The sequence below is a fragment of the Balaenoptera physalus genome (genome assembly GCF_965194825.1).
Source record: "Balaenoptera physalus genome assembly, chromosome: 5".
In the NCBI taxonomy this organism is placed as follows: Eukaryota; Metazoa; Chordata; class Mammalia; order Artiodactyla; family Balaenopteridae; genus Balaenoptera; species Balaenoptera physalus.
The window spans coordinates 8,915,522-8,935,924 of NC_138884.1; the positions used below are offsets into that span (position 1 = coordinate 8,915,522).

The window sequence follows — 20,403 nt, forward strand, 5'->3', positions numbered from 1 at the left end:
GGCCATCTCCTTATAAGGACACCTGCCTGGTGGATTTTTAATTTTAGGGATTTACTGGTGTTGTCTTTGTGGCCCAGAATATGATTAATTTTCTTAAATCTTCCATGGATATTTGAAAAAGAATGTGAGCTCTTTTGATACAGTATAAAGTTTGATATATATATAATACATTAAGTCGTATGTTCTATATAAAACCCCTAATATCCCAAGATCATTTTTATCTTCTTTCTCTGTCAAAGATTGAGAGGTATAAATTTGTTTCCAGCTGCTATTGTGGTTTTGGTAATTCTCCTTCTATTACTAGAAGACATTGCTTTATATATCTTGATATTGTTATCAATACATGAAAGTTCATTATAGTTATATCATTGTGTAAAGTATCATTTATCAGTAAAAGATAATCTTTTTCTTTAACTCAGTACTCACCTTATGATCTCCTTTGTCAGATGATTGCAATACCAGTTAACACCTTTTGTATATCTAATATATATTTTCTTATTCCTTTATTTTTAACTTCATTTTGAATGGGTCTCATAAAAATTCTAAAAATACATTTTTAAATTTTTTAACCAATATTTAAGACTTTGTCATCTAGTAAGTTTAAGCTCTTTACGCTTCATGCTTTTGTCAAATTTCTGCCATCTTATTTTTCCTCTCTTTTACACTTTCTTGTTATTTTTCATTTCTCTTTTTCTTTTTGTTACATTGGAAATTTTTTCTTTGTTTTTTATTCCACTCATTTGGAGTTTATACAGTGCAATCCCCTTTATATAGTTTTTAGTATTTAAGCCTGTATTTTTTCAACCATATTAAGAATAAAATGGTATCTATAGCCTATTTTTAAATGAGACCATGTTTTAAGACAGCTTTAGTTAGTTTACATGCTGATTAGTTGGTGATGCTGTGATAATGTTTTTTTATTCTGGCTTATTTCATAGAAAATCGAATCTGAGAGTTAAGACAAGGACTAAATAGCAGAAAAAAATATATGCACATAGGATATATGTGTCCTTTACCTTTTATTTTTAAAATTTTTCCTCTCCTTTCTGATCCTCGTTTATGGTTATTTCATGCTGTAACTTTTTTCTTTACAATTCAGTTCATTTAAAGAGTGTATGTTACCTTCCAAGTGGGCTTTCCCCATCAGGGACTGAAAGGAGAAACGATATAACAGACTTACATTTCTATTGCATTTAACAGTATGCAAAATCTGTGTTCACATACATTTCTCCCAGTGAACTACACAAAAGCCTTAGATGTTATTATTCCCATTTTCTAGATAATGAAACTCAAGCTCAGAAAAATTAAATACTTGACCAAGATCCCAAGATACCGAGACCCACAATTATGAACACAGAGGCTGACTTAAGGGCGAAGGAAATCTTAAACTCAAACCCAAATCGTTCTGATTTCAAATCCCAGGGGGTCCTTTAGCTACAGCCTAGCTGGACTCGTGATGCAGCTGACCCCTGGAGTGTGTGGCGCTGTCACTCGAAGATATCCCTTGGACCAGCCCACTGCCCGGCACGAGGGAGGGACGGAGTTAACGTTAGCTGATTGAAGGTGTTAAAATCATCATCCCCGTCAACACTAGGTGGCATTGTTTCTCTGGATGTCCAGCAGGTGGCACCGCATAGCCAAGAGGATGTATCCCTTCCCTTTCAGTGAAGCTATTAAATTCCATACAGGTCCTAAGAATTTCAAAAGCAATCAATATTAAAAGTACAGGACAATAAAGGAGATGCATTTTAAAATCAGTGGCTAAAATACATACATACTGCATATTTATAAATCAAAAAATTTAAATAATTTGTCATAATTCTTTTTCAACAACCAAAAAAACCCCATAGGTAAAACAATTTGAGAGTGATCTACATTAACCAGCCAATCTAGAGAAATTTCTAATTTCAAATTAATTCCAAAAATCAATATAGTAATCATTTAGTGGGCTTTGGGGAGCCTTGACTCCTCTTCAGCATGGTATCAGCTTTGGATCTGAAGGAGGCGTTTGCAGAACACCATACCTTGTCCGCCCCTCTGTGGGAGCTGGTAGGCAGTGCTCCCCCTGGGGACACCATGAGCTCCTCTTCTTGAGGACAGAGATCACGTCTTGCTCATCTTCATGTCCAACACCTTGTCCCATCAGTGGATTAAAAGTCCAAACCCTGAAATCCGGTCCAGTGCAGTTTGAAGAGGTGACAGGGCATGGAACACTGGAAGAGGAGTGTTCTTGTCCTAACTAGTGGGTCATAGGATGACAGGGGATGGAACCTGTCATGGATGACAGGTGATGGAGGACTGGAAGAGGTCCCTTCCCCTCTAGATGCAGCACACGAGCCATGTGGTTGTGTGTGCTTATTGCTTCACTGACTGCTCGAGCTGGACCCGCAGACACACTTGTGTTTGGATCACGATTATCCACTCCTCTCTTTTAATCTTAATTCTCTATGATGCTTGGGTAGGGAAGGGGACCAGGTGAAGGAAAGATGTAATCCCCAAATCACTTAATATGAGGTTTTAAAATGCATTTTATGCTGCCTCAAGATTATTACAGAACCAGCTAAGTATTCATTGCTTGCTGGGCGTTGAGAACTGTGGTCAAAAGACCTCTAAAACCTCTGTGGTCAAAAGAAGCGTAAAAGGAAGTATTTCCTTCCTCTTGAAGTGTTTTGTCATCTAATTGTAGGTATCAAAGCGTATGATACCAGCAATCATTAGAGTTCAGCATAAGACAGCACTCGTCAAAGTGCTGAAATTTTTAATGGATATGTTGTAGCGATCTGGTTAAGGAGGAAGAACCACCATTATTGGACATTTAAGTGTCAACCACTGTATTGGATAATTTCTAGTTGTTTTTTTTTAAGAAATGCTGTTCTGCCTCTTCTTTCCCTTTATTTATTTATTTATGTATTTTTAATTTTGGCTGTGCTGGGTCTTTGTTGCAGTGTGTGGGCTCTGCTTTGCGGCACGCGGGCTCTCTAGTTGTGGCGCACAGGTTCCGGAGCACGCGGGCTCAGTAGTTGCAGCGTGCGGGCTTCGTTGCCCCGCGGCATGTGGGATCTTAGTTCCCCGACCGGGGTTCGAACCTGCATTCCCTGCGTTGGAAGGTGGATTCTTAACCACTGGAACCACCAGGGAAGTCCCATTTAGTTATTTTTTTTAAGCACCCAAAACTCCCATGAGATAGCTCATTATTCCTTACAGAAGAGGCAACTAAAGCTTAGAAAGTCTGAGCAGCTTGTACAGCTTGTACAGCACGTGAGAGGCATGACTCAGACTCAAACCCTGATCTCCTGTGACCTGCTGAGCCCATACATGATCTCCCCACCTTTCTCCAGGACCATTCAGAATGGGCTGTAAGATCAGCAAGTCTTCACGTCAGGGCTGTGGCTCGAGTTTCGAGTGTGCCACGCAAGAGCTGACAGGTGGGTGGGAGGCAGATGCGTCTGTTAGCATCCCAGAAGGAAAGAGATGGGAGACTCACAGCGGCAATTATGGGAGTTCAACGAAAGGACCGTGTACAGAGGCATGGCGGCAGGGTTATAGGAGCCAACGAGGAGACATGAGGCTCTTGGGGAAGGTTCCCACCTCCGGGCCTGGAGGGACAAGGGCAGGGAATGGCGTGGGGTGAACCTGGTGTGGCTGGGGGAGAAGAGAGGCCCCCAGCAGCGGTGGCCACCGTTAGAGGGTCCCCAGCAAACTGCACCCAGGCAGTGAGGGAGTGGGAGGAGGGAGTTGGGAACAAACCCAACTCTGCCTCCTCGGGCCCCCAGATCTCCTGTTGGCTGAATGCACTGGAAACCAGAAGGCAGGGGAGTCCAGTCGGTCTGCAGGGCTCAGCCGCAGGGTACAGAGCAGGGCAGATGAGAACAGGGTGTTGTTGATGTGGGAACAGAACGAGAGTGGGCTGCCCACGCCGTCGTCGGGAGAGGGAGCCGCAGGGGTACAGCCGGAGGATGAGGAGCTGGGCGTGGTGTCGGCTGGGGCGCAGGCTCTGCTGTGGAGGGGGCTCCGGGAGGTGGGGGGAGGTGAAGGTGAAGGGCGTCCGGGACGTGGGGGGAGGTGAAGGTGAAGGGCTCCGGGAGGTGGTGGGAGGTGAAGGTGAAGGGCTCCGGGAAGTGGGGGGAGGTGAAGGTGAAGGGCTCCGGGAGGTGGTGGGAGGTGAAGGTGAAGGGCTCCGGGAGGTCCCAAGCGTCCAGGAGGGGGCACCTGATCTCCATCTGGTACTCAGTGGTAAGCCAGTTTTGTTTCACGTAAGCCAATGTTAATTCATTTCTTGTGTAAGCCAGAGAGCTGGGGAGGGATCCTGGAAGAACGATGCAGGGAAGGAAGGCGGGACGGCTATCTGCCCGTCCGCCGGGATCGTGTGAGTGCGTGTGCAGGGTCCCTGGCCGAGTTCATTTGGCTCTTTCTGTCTTCCAGTGACCTATGGGATGATGAGCTCCAGCGTGTACTACTATACCCGCATCATGTCCCAGCTCTTCCTGGACACCCCGGTGTCCAAAACGGAGAAAACTAACTTTAAAACTCTTTCTTCAGTGGAAGACTTCTGGAAGGTATTTGCAGATGACCTCTTGTTATTGAAAATTGTTCATTTGGCTTCATAAATTCAGTTCAGGCCCACAAGGGCAGAATTTGATTGTTTTGTCTTGCTTCGTTTTTTGTTTTTGTCTCTTTGCTGGTGTTGGAATGTACCCCAGAACAGTGCCTGATACAAGGCAGGCACATTCTTTCAAAGATCTCTAATGTAAAATTCAACCCAGCCCTCCCCTAATTGTCACAAATTCCAACATTAGTATTAGAGGATAAGCAATGAGGGATACCATAGGAAAAATATTAAACTGATCTGGAAGATGTGTTCAGAATCTAAGAAAATGGGGAGGGAAATTGGAAAGGAAATGATTACTTCCTTCTGGGGAAATACTTTCTAAAATTCTTAGTAAACCCTGGGGTTAGAGCTATTGATTTTAAAGATAGAGGAACTGGATCACAAGAACCTAAATATACTAAATAATGCCTAAAAATACCTGGCATCCAAAACCACACTTGTATAATATGAATCTTTTCCACCTCAAGGGGGCAAATCACTCCATCTCTATTGATTGTCTGATAAGGATAAGACACTGAGAAATGGCTGGGTCTGTCTTTCCTATAGGCAAACTAATGAGAGACTTCTCACATATACACAGTTCTGTGATAATGAATGCCATACTCTAAAAATGGAGGGGAGGAGCGGGGTGAGAAGTTAGAGAGTTCATTCACCCTATGACAAAATAATCCAGACAATTTAAAGATGCATCAGATGGCAGACTGGTTTTCAAAACTATCATCTTTTCCTCTCCAGTGATTGTGAACCATGATTATGTGGGATGCTGTTTTAATAAGGGAAAGTGGAATTGATCATGGTTATAGATTCATTGCAAACTGCACCCTCTCCCCAGCCTTTAGTCCCAGAGTAAAAATCAGAGTCGCCACGTATGAAGTGCCCATTCTGTGCCAGGTGTAACCACCATGCAAAAGATAGATATTACAGATGCTCGAGGCCTCACAGCTAGCCAGGAAATGACGCAGCAAGACTGGAGCAATGTCCAATCTCTCTGACAGCAAAACCCACCCCTGTCACTCTACCCTGTTCACGGAGTTGCCACACTGTTGGTCACACAGACATTCCAGGAAGGAGCAAGGCAGCCTCTGAGCTTAGAGTTTTTCCAAAATGTTGCCTTTGCTTTCAGTTTGCGGAAGGCGCCTTGTTGGATGGGCTCTACTGGAAGATGCAACCCGGCAACAGAACCGAAGGCGACGACCGGAGCTTCATCTACTACGAGAACCTGCTCTTAGGGGTACCACGTATACGGCAACTCAGAGTCAGGAATGGGTCCTGTTCTATCCCCCTGGACTTGAGAGACGAGATTAAAGAGTGCTATGACGTCTACTCGGTCAGCAGTGAAGACAGGGCTCCGTTCGGTCCGAGAAACGGAACCGCGTAAGTGTTTGTGGCTCCGGGCCCTGGGCTGTCACGGACATTCATTCGTTCGTTCTCTAACCCCTTCGCCAGGGAGAAGATGCCTTCACTGCTTGTATTTAAGGCCGTGGCCCAACTTCGGTTTCTCAAGTTTTCTTTACTTTTTACCCCCTTTCAGCTTCTGCATACTTATTTTTCAGAAGGCTAAATTGCTGACCATATCCCCACAGGAAAGAAGCTACCTTCACCTTCAGAGGTTTCTGTTAAGGTGCCTGGATCCTATTTTTATAAATCCAGTAACGTGGTTCACTAGGTTGTTAGTAGGAAGTTTTTTGGTACAGAAATTCTTTTTTATTAGCTCTTAGAAATAAATTTGCGTTCACACTACAATTACTTAAAGTGTATCATAAGCTCGTGAGGCAGTTATTCTGTCTGGTGTAAAGCCTGTCCTTCTCAAATGCGTGTTTTTGATTTTGAATACGTGTCTGCATTGTGCGTATTTGCAGGGATTTTGGGTACTCTTTGTTAACCGTACTTAAAACATCCTGTGTATTAAGGGAGGACCGTCCTTATTTCTAGAATTATTATAAAAAGTGAGAAGAGTTCTCAGGTTGTCCCAAGGTGGACATGTTGGGGCACGGGCCCTGGGTGAGTCACTGTGGATAGAATTGTCTTCTAAGTTTCACTAAACTAATTCTTTCAGTTCGTCTAGATCCCTTTCTTGAGAACCGAGACACCAGAATCCAGATTAGTTAATACACAGTGAGGACAAACACGTTTTCCATAACCAGATTCTTTGTTTATCGTCCAGTACACACCCTCTTTAGTACCTGGACCCATAAGGAACAAACTTACTAAACATCCGAAGATTTAGAGTAAAAAGACTGAATCTCAAAAGACATTTTTTTCCAGGTTGTGATAGTGATTTTGCTCACTAATGCTCCTTTTTCCAGTTCCTGCAACGCATACACTTGCACTTAAACTATGGTACCTTGTCTAATATTTTATCTCATGCCATTGGCAAGAGAGATTCATGCAGCCTCTATCCTATGCTAGATGCTATCTAAGAAGTGAATTCATGCATTATCTCATCTACTTTTCACAGAACAACTCTGAAATAGGTATCAGCTCCATTTTATAGATGAAAAAACATCACCGCTAGTAAATGGAACCAGCTTGACTCCAAAACCCATGTTTCTTTTGTGACGCCACATTGCTTCTTCCCTATTAATTATGTTGCTAGGGTGACTGCTGCTGCCCTCAGCCCCCCGTCAGAGTTCAAGCTTCCTGAGGGCAGGGACTCTGGTTCGTTCACTGCTGTATTTCCAAAGCTTTGAACGGTGCCTGGAACATCCAAGACGCTTATAAGTGATTTTCACTACAGGGTGGGCTACTGAAGGGATCCTTCTTGGGTGTATTTAAACCATCCCTGGTCCTGCCAGGGTCTGAGTTACTCCCATTTCTCCTTCCGTTCAACTCCGAACTTCTTGAAAGAATAGTTTTCACTTGCCAGTGATTCACTTTTCCTTGCCAGTGATTCACCCCCTTAAAGCTTAAGCCCTTGCTTTTGACATCTCTCTTGGAAGCTACCAGGGGGTTTGTTCAGTTTGCTGATTCACTGATCGATGTCCTGCCATGCTGATCAGCCCCTCTGCAGGATTCGGCCGTGTTGAAGGCTCGTTCTTTTGACTTTGGTGAGTGACACTGAAATTGGATTCTCTTAATTCTGCACCCCGCTTCTTATCTCTTATTGCCAGGTTCTATATTCAGGCCTCTGTGTTTTCTTTCTTTATACTCTTTCCCTTGACATTCAGATGGCTCCCACTCTCATCTCTATTTGATGATTCATCGTTTCTTCAACAGATAGACTGTGTGTTAACATGTGCCAGGCATGTTCCCAGTGAGGTCTCCCTTTTCTAGAAATGCTCTTGGTGCTGGTTGGAGTGCAAAGCAGCAGTAAACAAAACAGAAGTAAATCCCCTGTCTTGGCAGAGCTTACATTCTAGTGATAGAAGATGAGTGTGTGTGCCACCTGTATGTCCCACCAGCTCCAATGACTCAACATGCGCCAAACTGAACTCATCGCTTTTTTCTCTTTTATTTATTTATTTATTTTTGGCCATGCCATGCAGCATGCGGGATCTTAGTTCCCCAACCAGGGATCGAACCTGTGCCCCCTGCATTGGGAGTGTGGAGTCTTTTTTTTTTGCTGCAACAGGTCTTAGTTGCAGCACGCGGGATCTTCGTTGCCACGTGCGGGATCTTTAGTTGCGGCATGCGAACTCTTAGTTGAGGCACGTGGGTTCTAGTTCCCTGACCAGGGATCGAATCCGGGCCCCCTGCATTGGGAGCGCGGAGTCTTAGCCGCGGGACCACCAGGGAAGTCCCGGAACTCATCACCTTCTTGTCGGATCTGTTCTTCCTCCTGGTCGTGGCACCACCATCTTTGCATTACCCAAAAAGACTCTCGAGTCTTTTTTCAGAAGTCCCCTCTCCCTTGCCCCCAACTTCCAAATCAGTGCCAGGCTCTGTTGACAGTCACCTCCGTGGCCCTGTCTCGGCCCTCCCTTGTCCTTCCCACCTCACTGCTCTACTTCAGGCCTCATCACCTCTCGGTTCTTGCAAGGACAGCTGACTCAGCTGTGTCGGGGTCCCTGGGACCAGCCTCACTGAGTTCAGCGATTCTCTGGAAGGGCTCCCAGGATTCAGCATATATTCATGGCTGAGCTTTACTACAGTGAAAGGAAATACGCAAAAGCAGCGAAAGGGACAGGCTCATGGGGCCAAGTCTGGAGGGAACCAGGTGCCAGGTTGGAAAGGTCCTCTCCCAGTGGAGTCACACAAGACATGCGTCTTCCCCCAGTAACGAGTTGTGACAACATGTAGGAAGCATTGTCTGTCCGAGAAGCTCGGCAGAGACTTGGTGCCTCCCATGTGTTACTGGGCGCTGATTACATAGGCAGGCTGTGCCCGGCACATCCCCAAATCTCAGACTCCCAGAAGGCAAGCAGGCGTGGGCATAAGCCACCTTGTTTGTACAGAAGCCTAGGCACTCTGAGCCACTCCTTCTGGTCAGAGGAAGTTTTACATCAGTGTAGGGAGCCGTTTATCACTGAAATTCCAGACGCCGGCCGAGTCCAACCTGGACTCTTTAAGGAAAGGCGGTCTCAGACCCGCTGTGTTAACTCTTTTCCACACACGTGCCCTCTCTCTGTTCCTCCCCACTCCAGGCTTCCCCACCGCCACCAGAGTAACCCCGTTCTGTGCCTCCAGAAACCTTCCCTGCGGGGACCCCTTCATGCCTGCCCCTCACCATCTGACCAGAGTCTACCTTTCAGCCTTCTCTTCTTCATCATGTGGGAGCCAAACCGAACTACTGGCGGATGCCTCGTACTTCTCTGGCCCCGCCTGCCTAAGTCTGAATCCTGCTTACTTTTCACAGCCTAGGTTCAACGTGGCTTCTTCCAAAGCCTTCTCTGGTTCACCTTTCCCATCATCGCTGAACCTCCAAAGAAGGCTAGCTTCCCTCTGATTGGCCCGAGCAATTCTTTTTTGGTTCTTATTATCACCTACCTTGTATTTTCAGTGTTTAATTACAACTTTTCTCTCCCCACTTATTATAAATTTGGGAGAGAAAGGATCTTAGGTCATCTTTCTGTCCTCATTAATACCAAAGAAGCATCTGGTTCCTGAGAGCCCTGTAAATGTTTGTGGATTAAACTCCCAAATGCTGTGTGGATGGAGTCTTATTTAGTTGAGTTGCTGACGGTGGCACTTGATGAACTTGTACCTCTTTTGGCTGCAATTTGTGGGGGGCCTAGAGTCAGCTATTCCCTAAGTAAGTCACCCTGAAAGGCAACCCTATAAACTGAGGGCTGATAGCACAGGCCTCTGAAGGCAGACTGTCCTGGGGTGGGTTCCTGACTCTACCTTCAAAAGATTTGAGACTGAGTTGACCTCACTAAGCCTCAGGGCCCTTATTCCTAAAATGGACATAATAGCTATATGAGAATGATGTAAGAAAACACAAAGCAGCATGGCAAGCACATTACCCAGCTTGATGAGACTTACAGTTATTTGTTACGTACTCTGTCTTACCAGGAACCAATTGTCTTTGTAATTGCCCCAAGTGTTCCACTGATTTTACCTGTTTGTTTTGTCTTTGAATTAGTTGGATCTACACAAGTGAAAAAGACTTGAATGGGAGTAGCCACTGGGGAATGATTGCAACTTATAGTGGAGCTGGCTATTACCTGGATTTGTCAAGAACAAGAGAGGAAACAGCCGCTCAGGTCGCTAACCTCAAGAAAAATGTCTGGCTGGACCGAGGAACCCGGGCAACTTTTATTGACTTTTCAGTGTACAATGCCAACATTAATCTGTTCTGTGTGATCAGGTGTGTATAAAGGGCACTCATGCCTCCCACTTCTGTGTATTTGTATATACATCCTAGTCTGGAGTTAGACCAGAAAATCATTGCCTGCAGTTGGCTAAATGAGAGTTTCAAGGATCAGAACTGACAGCAAGGAGGGGTGAAAACCAAAAGCTTACTGGGATAGGGGTTTTTGGGGGGAAGGGAGTTAGGATGCGGGAATATTATGAGTTAGGAACAACCTTAAGTCTGGTCCAAGTTCATCCCAAGGCTGGAACCTTCCCAGATAAAGCACTGTGTTTTGCTAACATCTCTCCTTTCCCATTACGAGGACGATCAGTGCTCCATGGTCTGCTACCGAGGCCCCCAGGCATCGTGTCTTGACTCATTTCCCTGAGTTTCCCCTTCTCAGGTGATGCGCGTGCGATTAGAACGCAAGCACAGTAGTCGGGGCTGTGCCTGTGTTCAGTAGGCGCCCCGGTACCTGCTCACACTCAAGAATTACCAAAGGCACATAAAGTTCCTTCCGCGGATTCTGTGATGTTGCCGTCATGACCGTTCTGGCGGCAGCGAGGAAACTGACAAAGACCCCACTGGCTTGTCTGGGACCTCTTGCTCATTCATTCATTCAGCAAGCATTTATTGGACACTTCATATGTGCCAGGCACTGTTCAAGGCTCTTGGGATGCATCAGTGAACAGAATAAAGATCTCTGCCCTTGTGGAGCGCACATTCAACCCGGAGGAGATATTAGATGATAAACAATAAGCAAAGGAAACAAATTAATTAAATAGCATGTTAGAAGGTAATACGTGCTATAAAAAATGCAGAACAAGGCAAGGGGGATCCAGAATTCACCCGCCTTAATCCTCCTGGTGAGTATGGCAGCAGCATCCAGACGCTGCTGACATGAATTCCTCGCACATATATTTACCCACCAAATAAGAAGGCTAAATTCTCATAATAGCCTTATTTTGTGATTATTTTTGAGGCTAAACTCAACTGCGCTTTACACGGCCAACTGGATTCTCCCAGTGTTTATATCTAACGCTTTTGCAGAAAACAATATCACATTAAATCAAGTAATAGTTACTACTAAAAACGAATGAAAATCTATTGCAATTATTGTTGAACTTCTCCTAATGATTCCAGTGAGCACAGAAAGAGGATACACGCAGGCAGGCAACTCTGATTGACATTTAAGGAGATATCTATTTATAGAAGGTATAAATGAGTATGTCTTCCACTTCCTCCCCATACTGTAAGAGTGAATATCGTCAAGGCAGTTGCTTCATTTCTCTACATTGTTGCCTCAATTTCTGGAGGGGTTGACGATGCAGCACCAGAACAGGCAGAGAGAGATGATTCAGCACACAGAGGCCACTTCCTGCCCTTGTGAGTTCCCACTGAGGCTGCCACAAGGCTCTTTGTTTCAGTATTGCTCTCCTGAGTTTGTGGTTCTCACCCCTACGCTCTGGCGTATTGAATAGGAAGAAAACAGGAGGTTGATAGTGCCAGGGAAGGAAAATGTTTCACACTTCTTTGACCAATTCTGATTTGCTATAGTCCTTGCCTATACTTGATTATTGCTCGTGCTTGAGCCCTAGATACTTAGGTTCTAGGAACGGCCACCTGTCCTGTCCATCCTGTAAAGGGAGAAATGGTTACACCTAATCGCTGACTGGAGATCTTTTAAAAGTCTTAAAGCTAAGGATCTAGAGAGTCTGTTTCTAGCATGAAGGGAAATTGTACCCTTAAGTGAATCGTTGAACCTTCTCAGTGTGACACCTACAAAGGGGAATTTGGCAAGAAGCATCTTCACTTCAGTTATTGTAAAGCACTAAAGATCAGTGCCATCAGTGTGAGTGTAAAAGCATATGTCAGTGTTGCAGACAGTCAGACATTTCCTGAGCACCAATTCACTATAACGCTCTGAGAAGTTCCGATAGCAAAACGGTCCCCGTAGGCAAATTATCTGATGCTGGTTAGGTGTCACCAAATGCATGAGTGAGAAACTCATTCCCTATCTTTATATGTATATGAAAGAGACATCCTGCTTCTCAACCAGTCCGTACATGTTTTGATTGATGACATATATTTCTTATGTTCTTCATTCCCCAGTTGAAGGACTTGCATTTAATCAAAGTCCTATAAAGTCTTAGTGTGTTGATTAACTTCTACATTTAAAAATAAGTGTATAGCATTTTGAGTGGTATCAATACCAGAAGAGTAAATGGGAGACGGAGGAGGAATAATCTCTTTGTCTGGGAGGCCTTGGGAAGTCTTGTTCTTTTTGTGACACAGAATTCTACAAGGATGGAGTTACTGGCTGTGATAAAACCATTTTGCCACTAGTTTGGAGTGACTTGTGGTCTCCGTTTTATTACCTTCTAGAGCAGGGACAGAATAGATGATGTTTTTCCTGGCTGCATCCATGCGTTGTTGTTATGGTTGATGTTGTTAATTGTTTTAACTGTTCTTATTGCAACGCAGGTTATTGGTCGAATTCCCAGCAACAGGCGGTGTGATTCCATCTTGGCAGTTTCAGCCTGTAAAGCTGATCCGATATGTCACAACTTTCGATTTCTTCCTGGCAGCCTGTGAGATCATCTTTTGTTTCTTTATCCTTTACTATGTGGTGGAAGAGATATTGGAAATTCGCATTCATAAGCTGCACTACTTCAGGAGTTTCTGGAATTGTCTGGATGTTGTGATCATTGTGGTAGGTTTGAGAACAACACCAAATCCCCTGCTCTGTTATAAAAATGTGGTAGAGGCTTTGCTCCCCTCGGTGTTGTGGGTCTTGATCTTCCTGAAGGAGAATCTAAAGGTTCTCCTCTATGCTATCAACTTCACTGTTACTAACTTTCTCATTTTGCATGAGTGACCCTTCTGCATATGGAAGTGGAGAGGCATTTGCAATAAGCTCTCACTTGGCCACACTAATAACAAGAATGGGTTAGTAATTCGTATTTGGCTTTGGCATGCCATATGAGATGTGGGGAGAAAACAGTTTTGTTTATTCTGCTTTGGCTAATGATATTTTTCTTCAACTACAACAAAAATCAGTTTATATCTTTCTGCACATGTGTAAAGTCACGGCATAAAGAAACATCCAGGAAATTTTGGAGGTGGCAGAGAAAACCTCCCTGCAGTTTCAAATGTCCTGCAAATAGTCCACAGTGTACAAAATGTAAATGATGGCCATCAGCGTTTTCTGTAGGAGGTGCAAGAAACCATAAGGCAGAGTTACGATTGAGTTAAGACTGTCACCCCTTGTGGAGCCCTTGCCTGCCCGTGACTCTGTTACAAATTCCAACACTTGTTCAAGACGGTTTCTCTTCAGCACCGTCTTAATCACTTCCTTCCAGAGGCCTTAGTGTAAGATGTATTTTTGCAAGCTTTTCTCCCTTCAGCAATAACACATAATCTTCTGCTAGTCTGTTACACGTTAGAGCATATAACAACATGCTTAATGGCAACATGCTTAAAAGTCCATCCTTTCCAACGACAGAGCTGCGCCTCTGAAATCTTAGTAAGTGATGCGTTATCCTGTTCGCATTCTCTCTTCTGTTATCCTACTTCTTAACCAATATTGTTCCTCCCCAACCGAAAATTCATTTGGCTCTGTGAAGCATTTACATCAAGTCATTATCAAATCACCACTAGGGTCAGTTGGTAAAATATAGAAAGTATGTTACTTAATATATTTTAATATGCTATTAAATATAGAAAAAATGTTATTCATATGTAAGTAAAAGGATACTTAAGACATAAACAAGCTATATGTGTGTACTGCGTGGCGATAATGATATTAATAGGTGCAATAATAACAATAATTGCTAACACTTCAGAAGCTGTCTGTGCCAGGCACAATTCCAAGTGCTTTTCCTCTACAGCAGTTCATTTAGTCCTCACTATAACCCTCTTAGCCACTCTGCCACCGCCCTCACGCCACATACATGTGTACTTCAGAAATAACTTTTACATAAAATACACATTCCTATAGAATACAGCGTGGAACCCATCTGATCCATCCCGATGGCAGTTAGAAGTGCATCCCTTCTTTCACGATGGCTGTGTAACATCACAGAATTCCTGTGGCTAAACTCTTGATTCCCAAATTCTCAACATATTAATAATGAACAGAATTACAAAAGAATTTCCGTACTTAAGGAGGCAGGAAAGGCGATGATATTGGAAATAATTTTCCAAAATATTTCTGTACTGCACGATGGCAGAGTGCAGTTCATATACACTGTAAATCAGTCTAGAAAACAATTATTATTTGGAGCCCTAAGGACGCAGACTCTGCTTTTTTAGTTTACATGGATACATTTATGTTTCTGTCACTGAGAATAATGGTAAAAAAGTGGGTGTGATCTTATGCTAATTAATGTTTTCTTTTTTTTTTTAACCAAATACCTTCAATGTGAGCAAAGGACTAGTCAGCGGCATTCAACTTGTTGATTATGTACACATATCAATGAAAACTTTGATGACACACCCTAGTGTATTTTTATTTATAAAGTGTGTGTGTGTAGTGGTGTAATAAGTACACTTGTAAAAACATACACAGCATAGAATTTGAAATATTTGGATAAAAATAAATACAAATAGAATTCTAACACTTTCTTATCACCTGCCTGGAAGTTTTAATGTTTTCATCTCACACCCCAGTGAATTGCCTCGTACCCACCTTGGAGGCCACTGGGAAAAGAGCTGATGACATCATGGAAATTGAGGCTAGTCTCTTGGCTCAGCAGCTGCAGAATTTTGCAAGTGTTTCTTTGAAAACTTGCTTCCCTGTGCTCTTATTTTTTTTAACTCTTAGTGCTGACAAGACAACAGTTCAGACAGTGTGCTTTTATGAGAACAAGGAACGGCTGCTGGCATCCTACTTCTCCTTTGAAACCTTCTCTAACCCTTTAGAAATAGGGCATGCTTTCCGTGACGCTTACGTCAAAGAAAGCAAGTTCTTTTGTAGACAAGAGATGAGACTCTCAAAGGAAACTCAGAGCCACGTAACGACCCAAATGCCCACCAAACCTCTTTCCTCTGTTCTTCTCTCTCATTCTCTATTTGGAAGGAAGAGTCTCAGGAAATTTAGTGTATTTCTGTGATAGTGTATAAATGACCACATATTCCATATTTTTATAAACATTTGCCCCAGGCAGAGCAAAAACAAAGGGTACCTAGTGAGAGTTGGTAAAGGGTTATTTTTAGATTAGTCAGTCAGCCCTTTTTTCTCAGGGAAGTCCATGCAGAAAAACACTTATCAGGGTATTCCAGAGAGCTCAAAGGAAGTATTCCTACCACCAGTGCAAAAATACTAGACTAAGTCTGGGAACCCTTCACAGGGAAGGCAAGGAAGGTGGTGAGGTTGGCTTTTTCAGCTGTGGCTGGCAGACAGGCAGGTCCCGACTCTGATAATCACCGGGACAGCCACCTCAAGAAGGGCTGATGGAGTGGCCCTTGGCCATCATCCGTGAGAAGAGAGAGACGGACAGCAGAGGTCACGGCACCTGCCGTAGCCCGCCTGCTGTGGATTAGGGGTCCGTGTGGGGGCCCCGTGGTTATGGCTATAACCCCTAGCACTTTACACACATACACGTTAATCCAGTGGTGATGGGTGCAAGGCAGGCCCAGCGTTCCCCTCGGATTTTTATAGGCCAGAACCAAAGCAGATGTGAAGGGTTGTATGGTCATGAGTTAAAGGACAGAAGCAAGCAAGAGGGGAACCCTTGGCTCACATATCCCCACTGCGAGCCTTCTCGAGCCCTCTGTGCCCTTCGTTCCCGCCACCTAAGACCAAGCTCATTCTTTCCTGTCACGAGCGCTCCTTTGAGCATGTCTTCTTTCACCCTTCACCTATGGTGTGTGATGCCAGCTTCTTAGAAGGTTTTTGTACTATTTGTCTTTGTGTGTTTATCTGCTCTTGGACCAGAGTATAAGTTTCTCGAGGAGAAGGTTTGTACTTTTTACTTGTATTTGTTCCTCTTGATCCTTCGAACGGTGCTGTGGCCACAGATATCCACCATGTGTTTGTTGAATAAAGGCAAGAATAGATGGCTAGAAAATGAAAAAAAAGGAAGCCCCGCAAATAAAAACAGAGAGCGAGGTGAGGCCTGAGAAAGCAGAAGGGTGGAAAGTGATTTAAATGAAGGTGGCAGAAAAAAACAGAAGGCGTTCCTGTTTGAGTTTCCTTTTGTAATAAAGTGACATCTCGGGTGTGTGCACACGCACTCACTGGATTTCTATTCCTAAGGAAGTGTGAGCGATATATCGTTTTACTCTTTTACGGCCAGTGCTCAACACTTTCCCTCCGTGTGAGTGACAATTTATTAATGCTGTTGGGTGAGTAGAATGGTGAGCCCTAGAACTAATACATTCGTGAAGGAAAATAAACTAGTCATTTTAAGGTAAGTTATATATTTCTAGAACACTGCAATAATATATAAATCTTTTGTCTTCCAGCTGTCAGTGGTAGCTGCAGGAATTAACATACACAGAACATCAAATGTGGAGGTGCTCCTACAGTTTCTAGAAGATCAAAATGCTTTCCCCAACTTTGAGAATCTGGCATACTGGCAAATACAGTTCAACAACATAGCTGCTGTCATAGTATTTTTTGTCTGGATTAAGGTAATTTATAAATGTCAGGTTCAGATTTTTAATACTGTTTTCGTCTTTTTATTAACGTGAGTCACACAAAATGTTGAAGGACTTGAATTCGTTTCTGTGGCCAAGTTTAAGCAGCCAGCCAAAAGCTGCTCCGTGTTTACAAGTAAAGTCAGCTAGCAGGACTCACGTGACCGTTCATCTCGCTGTTTGCCTGCTACCTGCACTCTTGGAAGACCTGTCTTTGGAGGTTTCATTTAACAAATGCATTAAGAGACCTTTGTATGTCACCTGGGCCTGGGGCCCCTGGCTCTGCTAACCCAGAGACAGGTTCAAGTTTCACCTTAAGTGGGGTGACCAGGTGGAGGAAAAGGAGCTAAGAGAAAGGAGGGGAAGTGGGGGGAAGGGAAAGGGAGAGATCCTGCGCTGGAAACGTTCTCTGGAAGGATTGCCTCCTTTCCAGGTGGAGGCCAGGGCAGCTTTACCTAGAATCGAGATTGGGACAGACAAGCTCCTCTGCGTAGTACCTTCACGACTCATTTCCTTCTTCTCCCAGGGCATCATGTGCATTTCCTTGTGCGTGAAAGCTCAGGTCACTTCGTATACAACGAGCCTCAATTCTGGAGGTTCAGGAAATTTCACTGTTTTTGAGGGCAACTGCCAGCCTGTCACCACTTAAGTTCTATGATTGTGCCATCCAGATAGTAGCTATTAGCCGCAAGTAACTATTTAGATTTTAAGTTAAATTAATTAAAATGACATGCAATTAAACATTCAGTTCCTCAGTCACTCTGGCCACACTTTAAGTGTTCAACGTCTATATGTGGCTAGTGGCTACTGTATTAGATAGTGGAAATACAGAGCATTTCCATCATCAGAGAAAATTGTGTTGAAGAGCACCGTTCTAGAAGGTACTTTCCAACAGTTACTTATTTTCCTGAATTGTTATTCACATCCGGAAGGCCTGAGATTTATAAGAGGGTTTAGACCTCATCCTGTATCTCTCGTGCTATTTATTCAGTTACATGTTTGTTCAAGAGAAACCATCACTAACGTACCATACCTTTATCACAAAACAGAACAATAATCGAGATCTCATAGAAATACTACTAGGAATTGTGTCAAGTAATGTGATTACAACAACCGTCAGAAACATTTTGTTGTGACCAGAAGCGCTTTATAAGAGGTCTTTAAGTAAAAGTCTAGAGATTTCCTTTCAGTGTGTGCCTCAGGGTGTTTGTCTTATTTAGTGCTTCGCCTGTAAATATCTTGCCCCCAAGACCTTGTGAACCATTAAGTTCTTTAGGACGGAGATTGGAACTCAGCTTCTAACGGATCTCCCCACTTCCCTCCACCGAGACTCCCGGCTAGAGCCGTGCGGTTTGTCGTGCCCTCTGGGCTCGAGCTGCCGAACGTGGGCAACGTCCTCTGTGCCTTGTCTACAGAAATGCGCCATGTGGCTATGCAGTCAGATAGAGCCCGGTTCAAATCCTCACTCCAAACCCTGGCCAATGTCTGGCACGTAGTCGATGCACAATAAATGACTGTTAATACACAATAAGTATTTTCTGGAGGTTTTTGTTACTAGTGTTTTCTTTTTAAAGATTTTTTTTTTTTTTTGATGTGGACCAATTTTAAAGTCTTTGTTGAATTTGTTATAATATTGCTTCTGTTTTTTTTTTTTTTTTTTTTGGCCGCCAGGCATGTGGGATCTTAGCTCCCCGACCAGGGATCAAACCCACACCCCCTCTATTGGAAGGCAAAGTCTTAACCACTGGACCGCCAGGGAAAGTCCCTTAACTAGTGCTTTTTTATGTTAACTCTTTGTTTTTATTGAAGTACAGTTAATTTGCAATGTTGTGTTAGTTTCAGGTGTACAGCAAAGTGATTCAGTTACATACATATGTACATACATATATTATTTTTCGGATTCTTTTCCATTATAGGTTATTACAAGATGTTGAGTATAGTTCCCCGTGCTACACAGTAGGTCCTTGTCATTTATCTAGCTAGTTTTCATTTGTGGGGTTTTTTTCTCCTTTATTTTAATCTTTCTAGGGGAAAAATATCAATGGTCATTTTAATTATAATTAAACTTGTTTTCACTATAAATGAGAAAATACAAGTGGCTGGATTTGAAAAAAAGCAAGTCATTTTTGTCCTCTCTTTCTTTTTGTTGTAAAATATACATAAAAACATTTTCCATTTTAACTACTTTTAAGTGCACAACTTAATGGCATTAAGTACCTTCACAGTGTTGTGCAACCATCACCACTGTGCATTTGCAGAACTTTTTCATCATCCCAGCTGCAACTTTTTTATCCATTCAACACTAACTCTCCATTTCCCCCTCCCTGCAGCCCCTGGTAACTTCTATTCTCCTTCTGTCTCTGTGAATTTCCCTACTCTAGGTACCTCACATGAGTGGAATCATGCAATATTTGTCTTTTCGTGTCTGGCTTATTTCACTTAGCACAGTGCTTTCCAAGTTTCATTCGTGTTGTAGCATGAATCAAATTTTCCTTCCTTTATAGGGCTGAATAATGATCTAGCACATGTATATACCACAGTTTACTTACTCATTCATCTTCGTATATCATCTCCCCTCTCTTCTACAGCTCTTCAAATTCATCAACTTCAACAGGACCATGAGTCAGCTCTCCACAACCATGTCTCGGTGTGCCAAAGACCTCTTTGGCTTTGCAATTATGTTCTTCATTATTTTCTTAGCATATGCTCAGTTGGCATACCTTGTCTTTGGCACTCAGGTTGATGACTTCAGTACTTTCCAAGAGTGTATGTAAGTATATATGAAATTAAGAAGAAAAATTGAATCATAGGTAGTACTGCCTTCTCAAGGTTAAAGAAATCTTCATGGTGGCTGTTTAGCTACCAAGTACTTAAAAGTAGTTGTTTAAAATGAGAATTAATTCTCTTTCCCAGAAACACTGACCCATCAATGCAAAGATGACGATACCTTCTGAAATGCTAATGTTTAAGACAGAGCCCGAAAGTAGTAGGATGTTCTTCTAGAACAGCTATAGTAAGCCAACTCTGTTCCAAAGACTGAGGTCTTCTTAGCACCAAATGCAGATGGTAGCGTTTAAGAGACCTTTGCCTATACTTTTATTCCTATTAAATAATGTTGCCATAAACTTCAAACTTCAGCCTATTTTCTAAGAAAAAAAGGGTATTTCTAATATTCTAGGAGAAGCTCAAACCAATACAGGAATTTTCAGTCTTTTTTCCAAAGTTCTCAAATAGTATATGAAAAACCGTTTCAGACTTCCATGTCACTTAGAAAGGAGTTAGTTAGGAAAGAAGATGATCATGATAATAGAAGTTAATGGGGCTTTGTGCAAGAGGACCCCTAATTAATGTTGCTGTTTGATGAAAGTCAGGAATGGAAACAATTGTACTGATTAAGACCCAGCATCTGGCAACATGC

General features: G+C 43.2%; 1 protein-coding gene and 1 long non-coding RNA gene across 2 annotated transcripts in view; both read left to right on the forward strand.

Annotated features, from left to right (window-relative positions):
- LOC309660844 overlaps nt 1–20,403 on the forward strand; it is a 398,319-nt gene that overhangs the window by 237,759 nt on the left and 140,157 nt on the right. The gene's annotated exons all lie outside the window — the stretch shown is intronic.
- PKD2 (polycystin 2, transient receptor potential cation channel) overlaps nt 1–20,403 on the forward strand; it is a 54,830-nt gene that overhangs the window by 18,175 nt on the left and 16,252 nt on the right. Inside the window, exons 3-8 of the mRNA XM_082461679.1 lie at nt 4,423–4,556; nt 5,733–5,983; nt 10,134–10,358; nt 12,828–13,056; nt 16,812–16,979; nt 19,574–19,755. Of these exons, the coding sequence (XP_082317805.1) occupies nt 4,423–4,556; nt 5,733–5,983; nt 10,134–10,358; nt 12,828–13,056; nt 16,812–16,979; nt 19,574–19,755 (1,189 nt within the window). The remainder of the gene's footprint in view (nt 1–4,422; nt 4,557–5,732; nt 5,984–10,133; nt 10,359–12,827; nt 13,057–16,811; nt 16,980–19,573; nt 19,756–20,403) is intronic.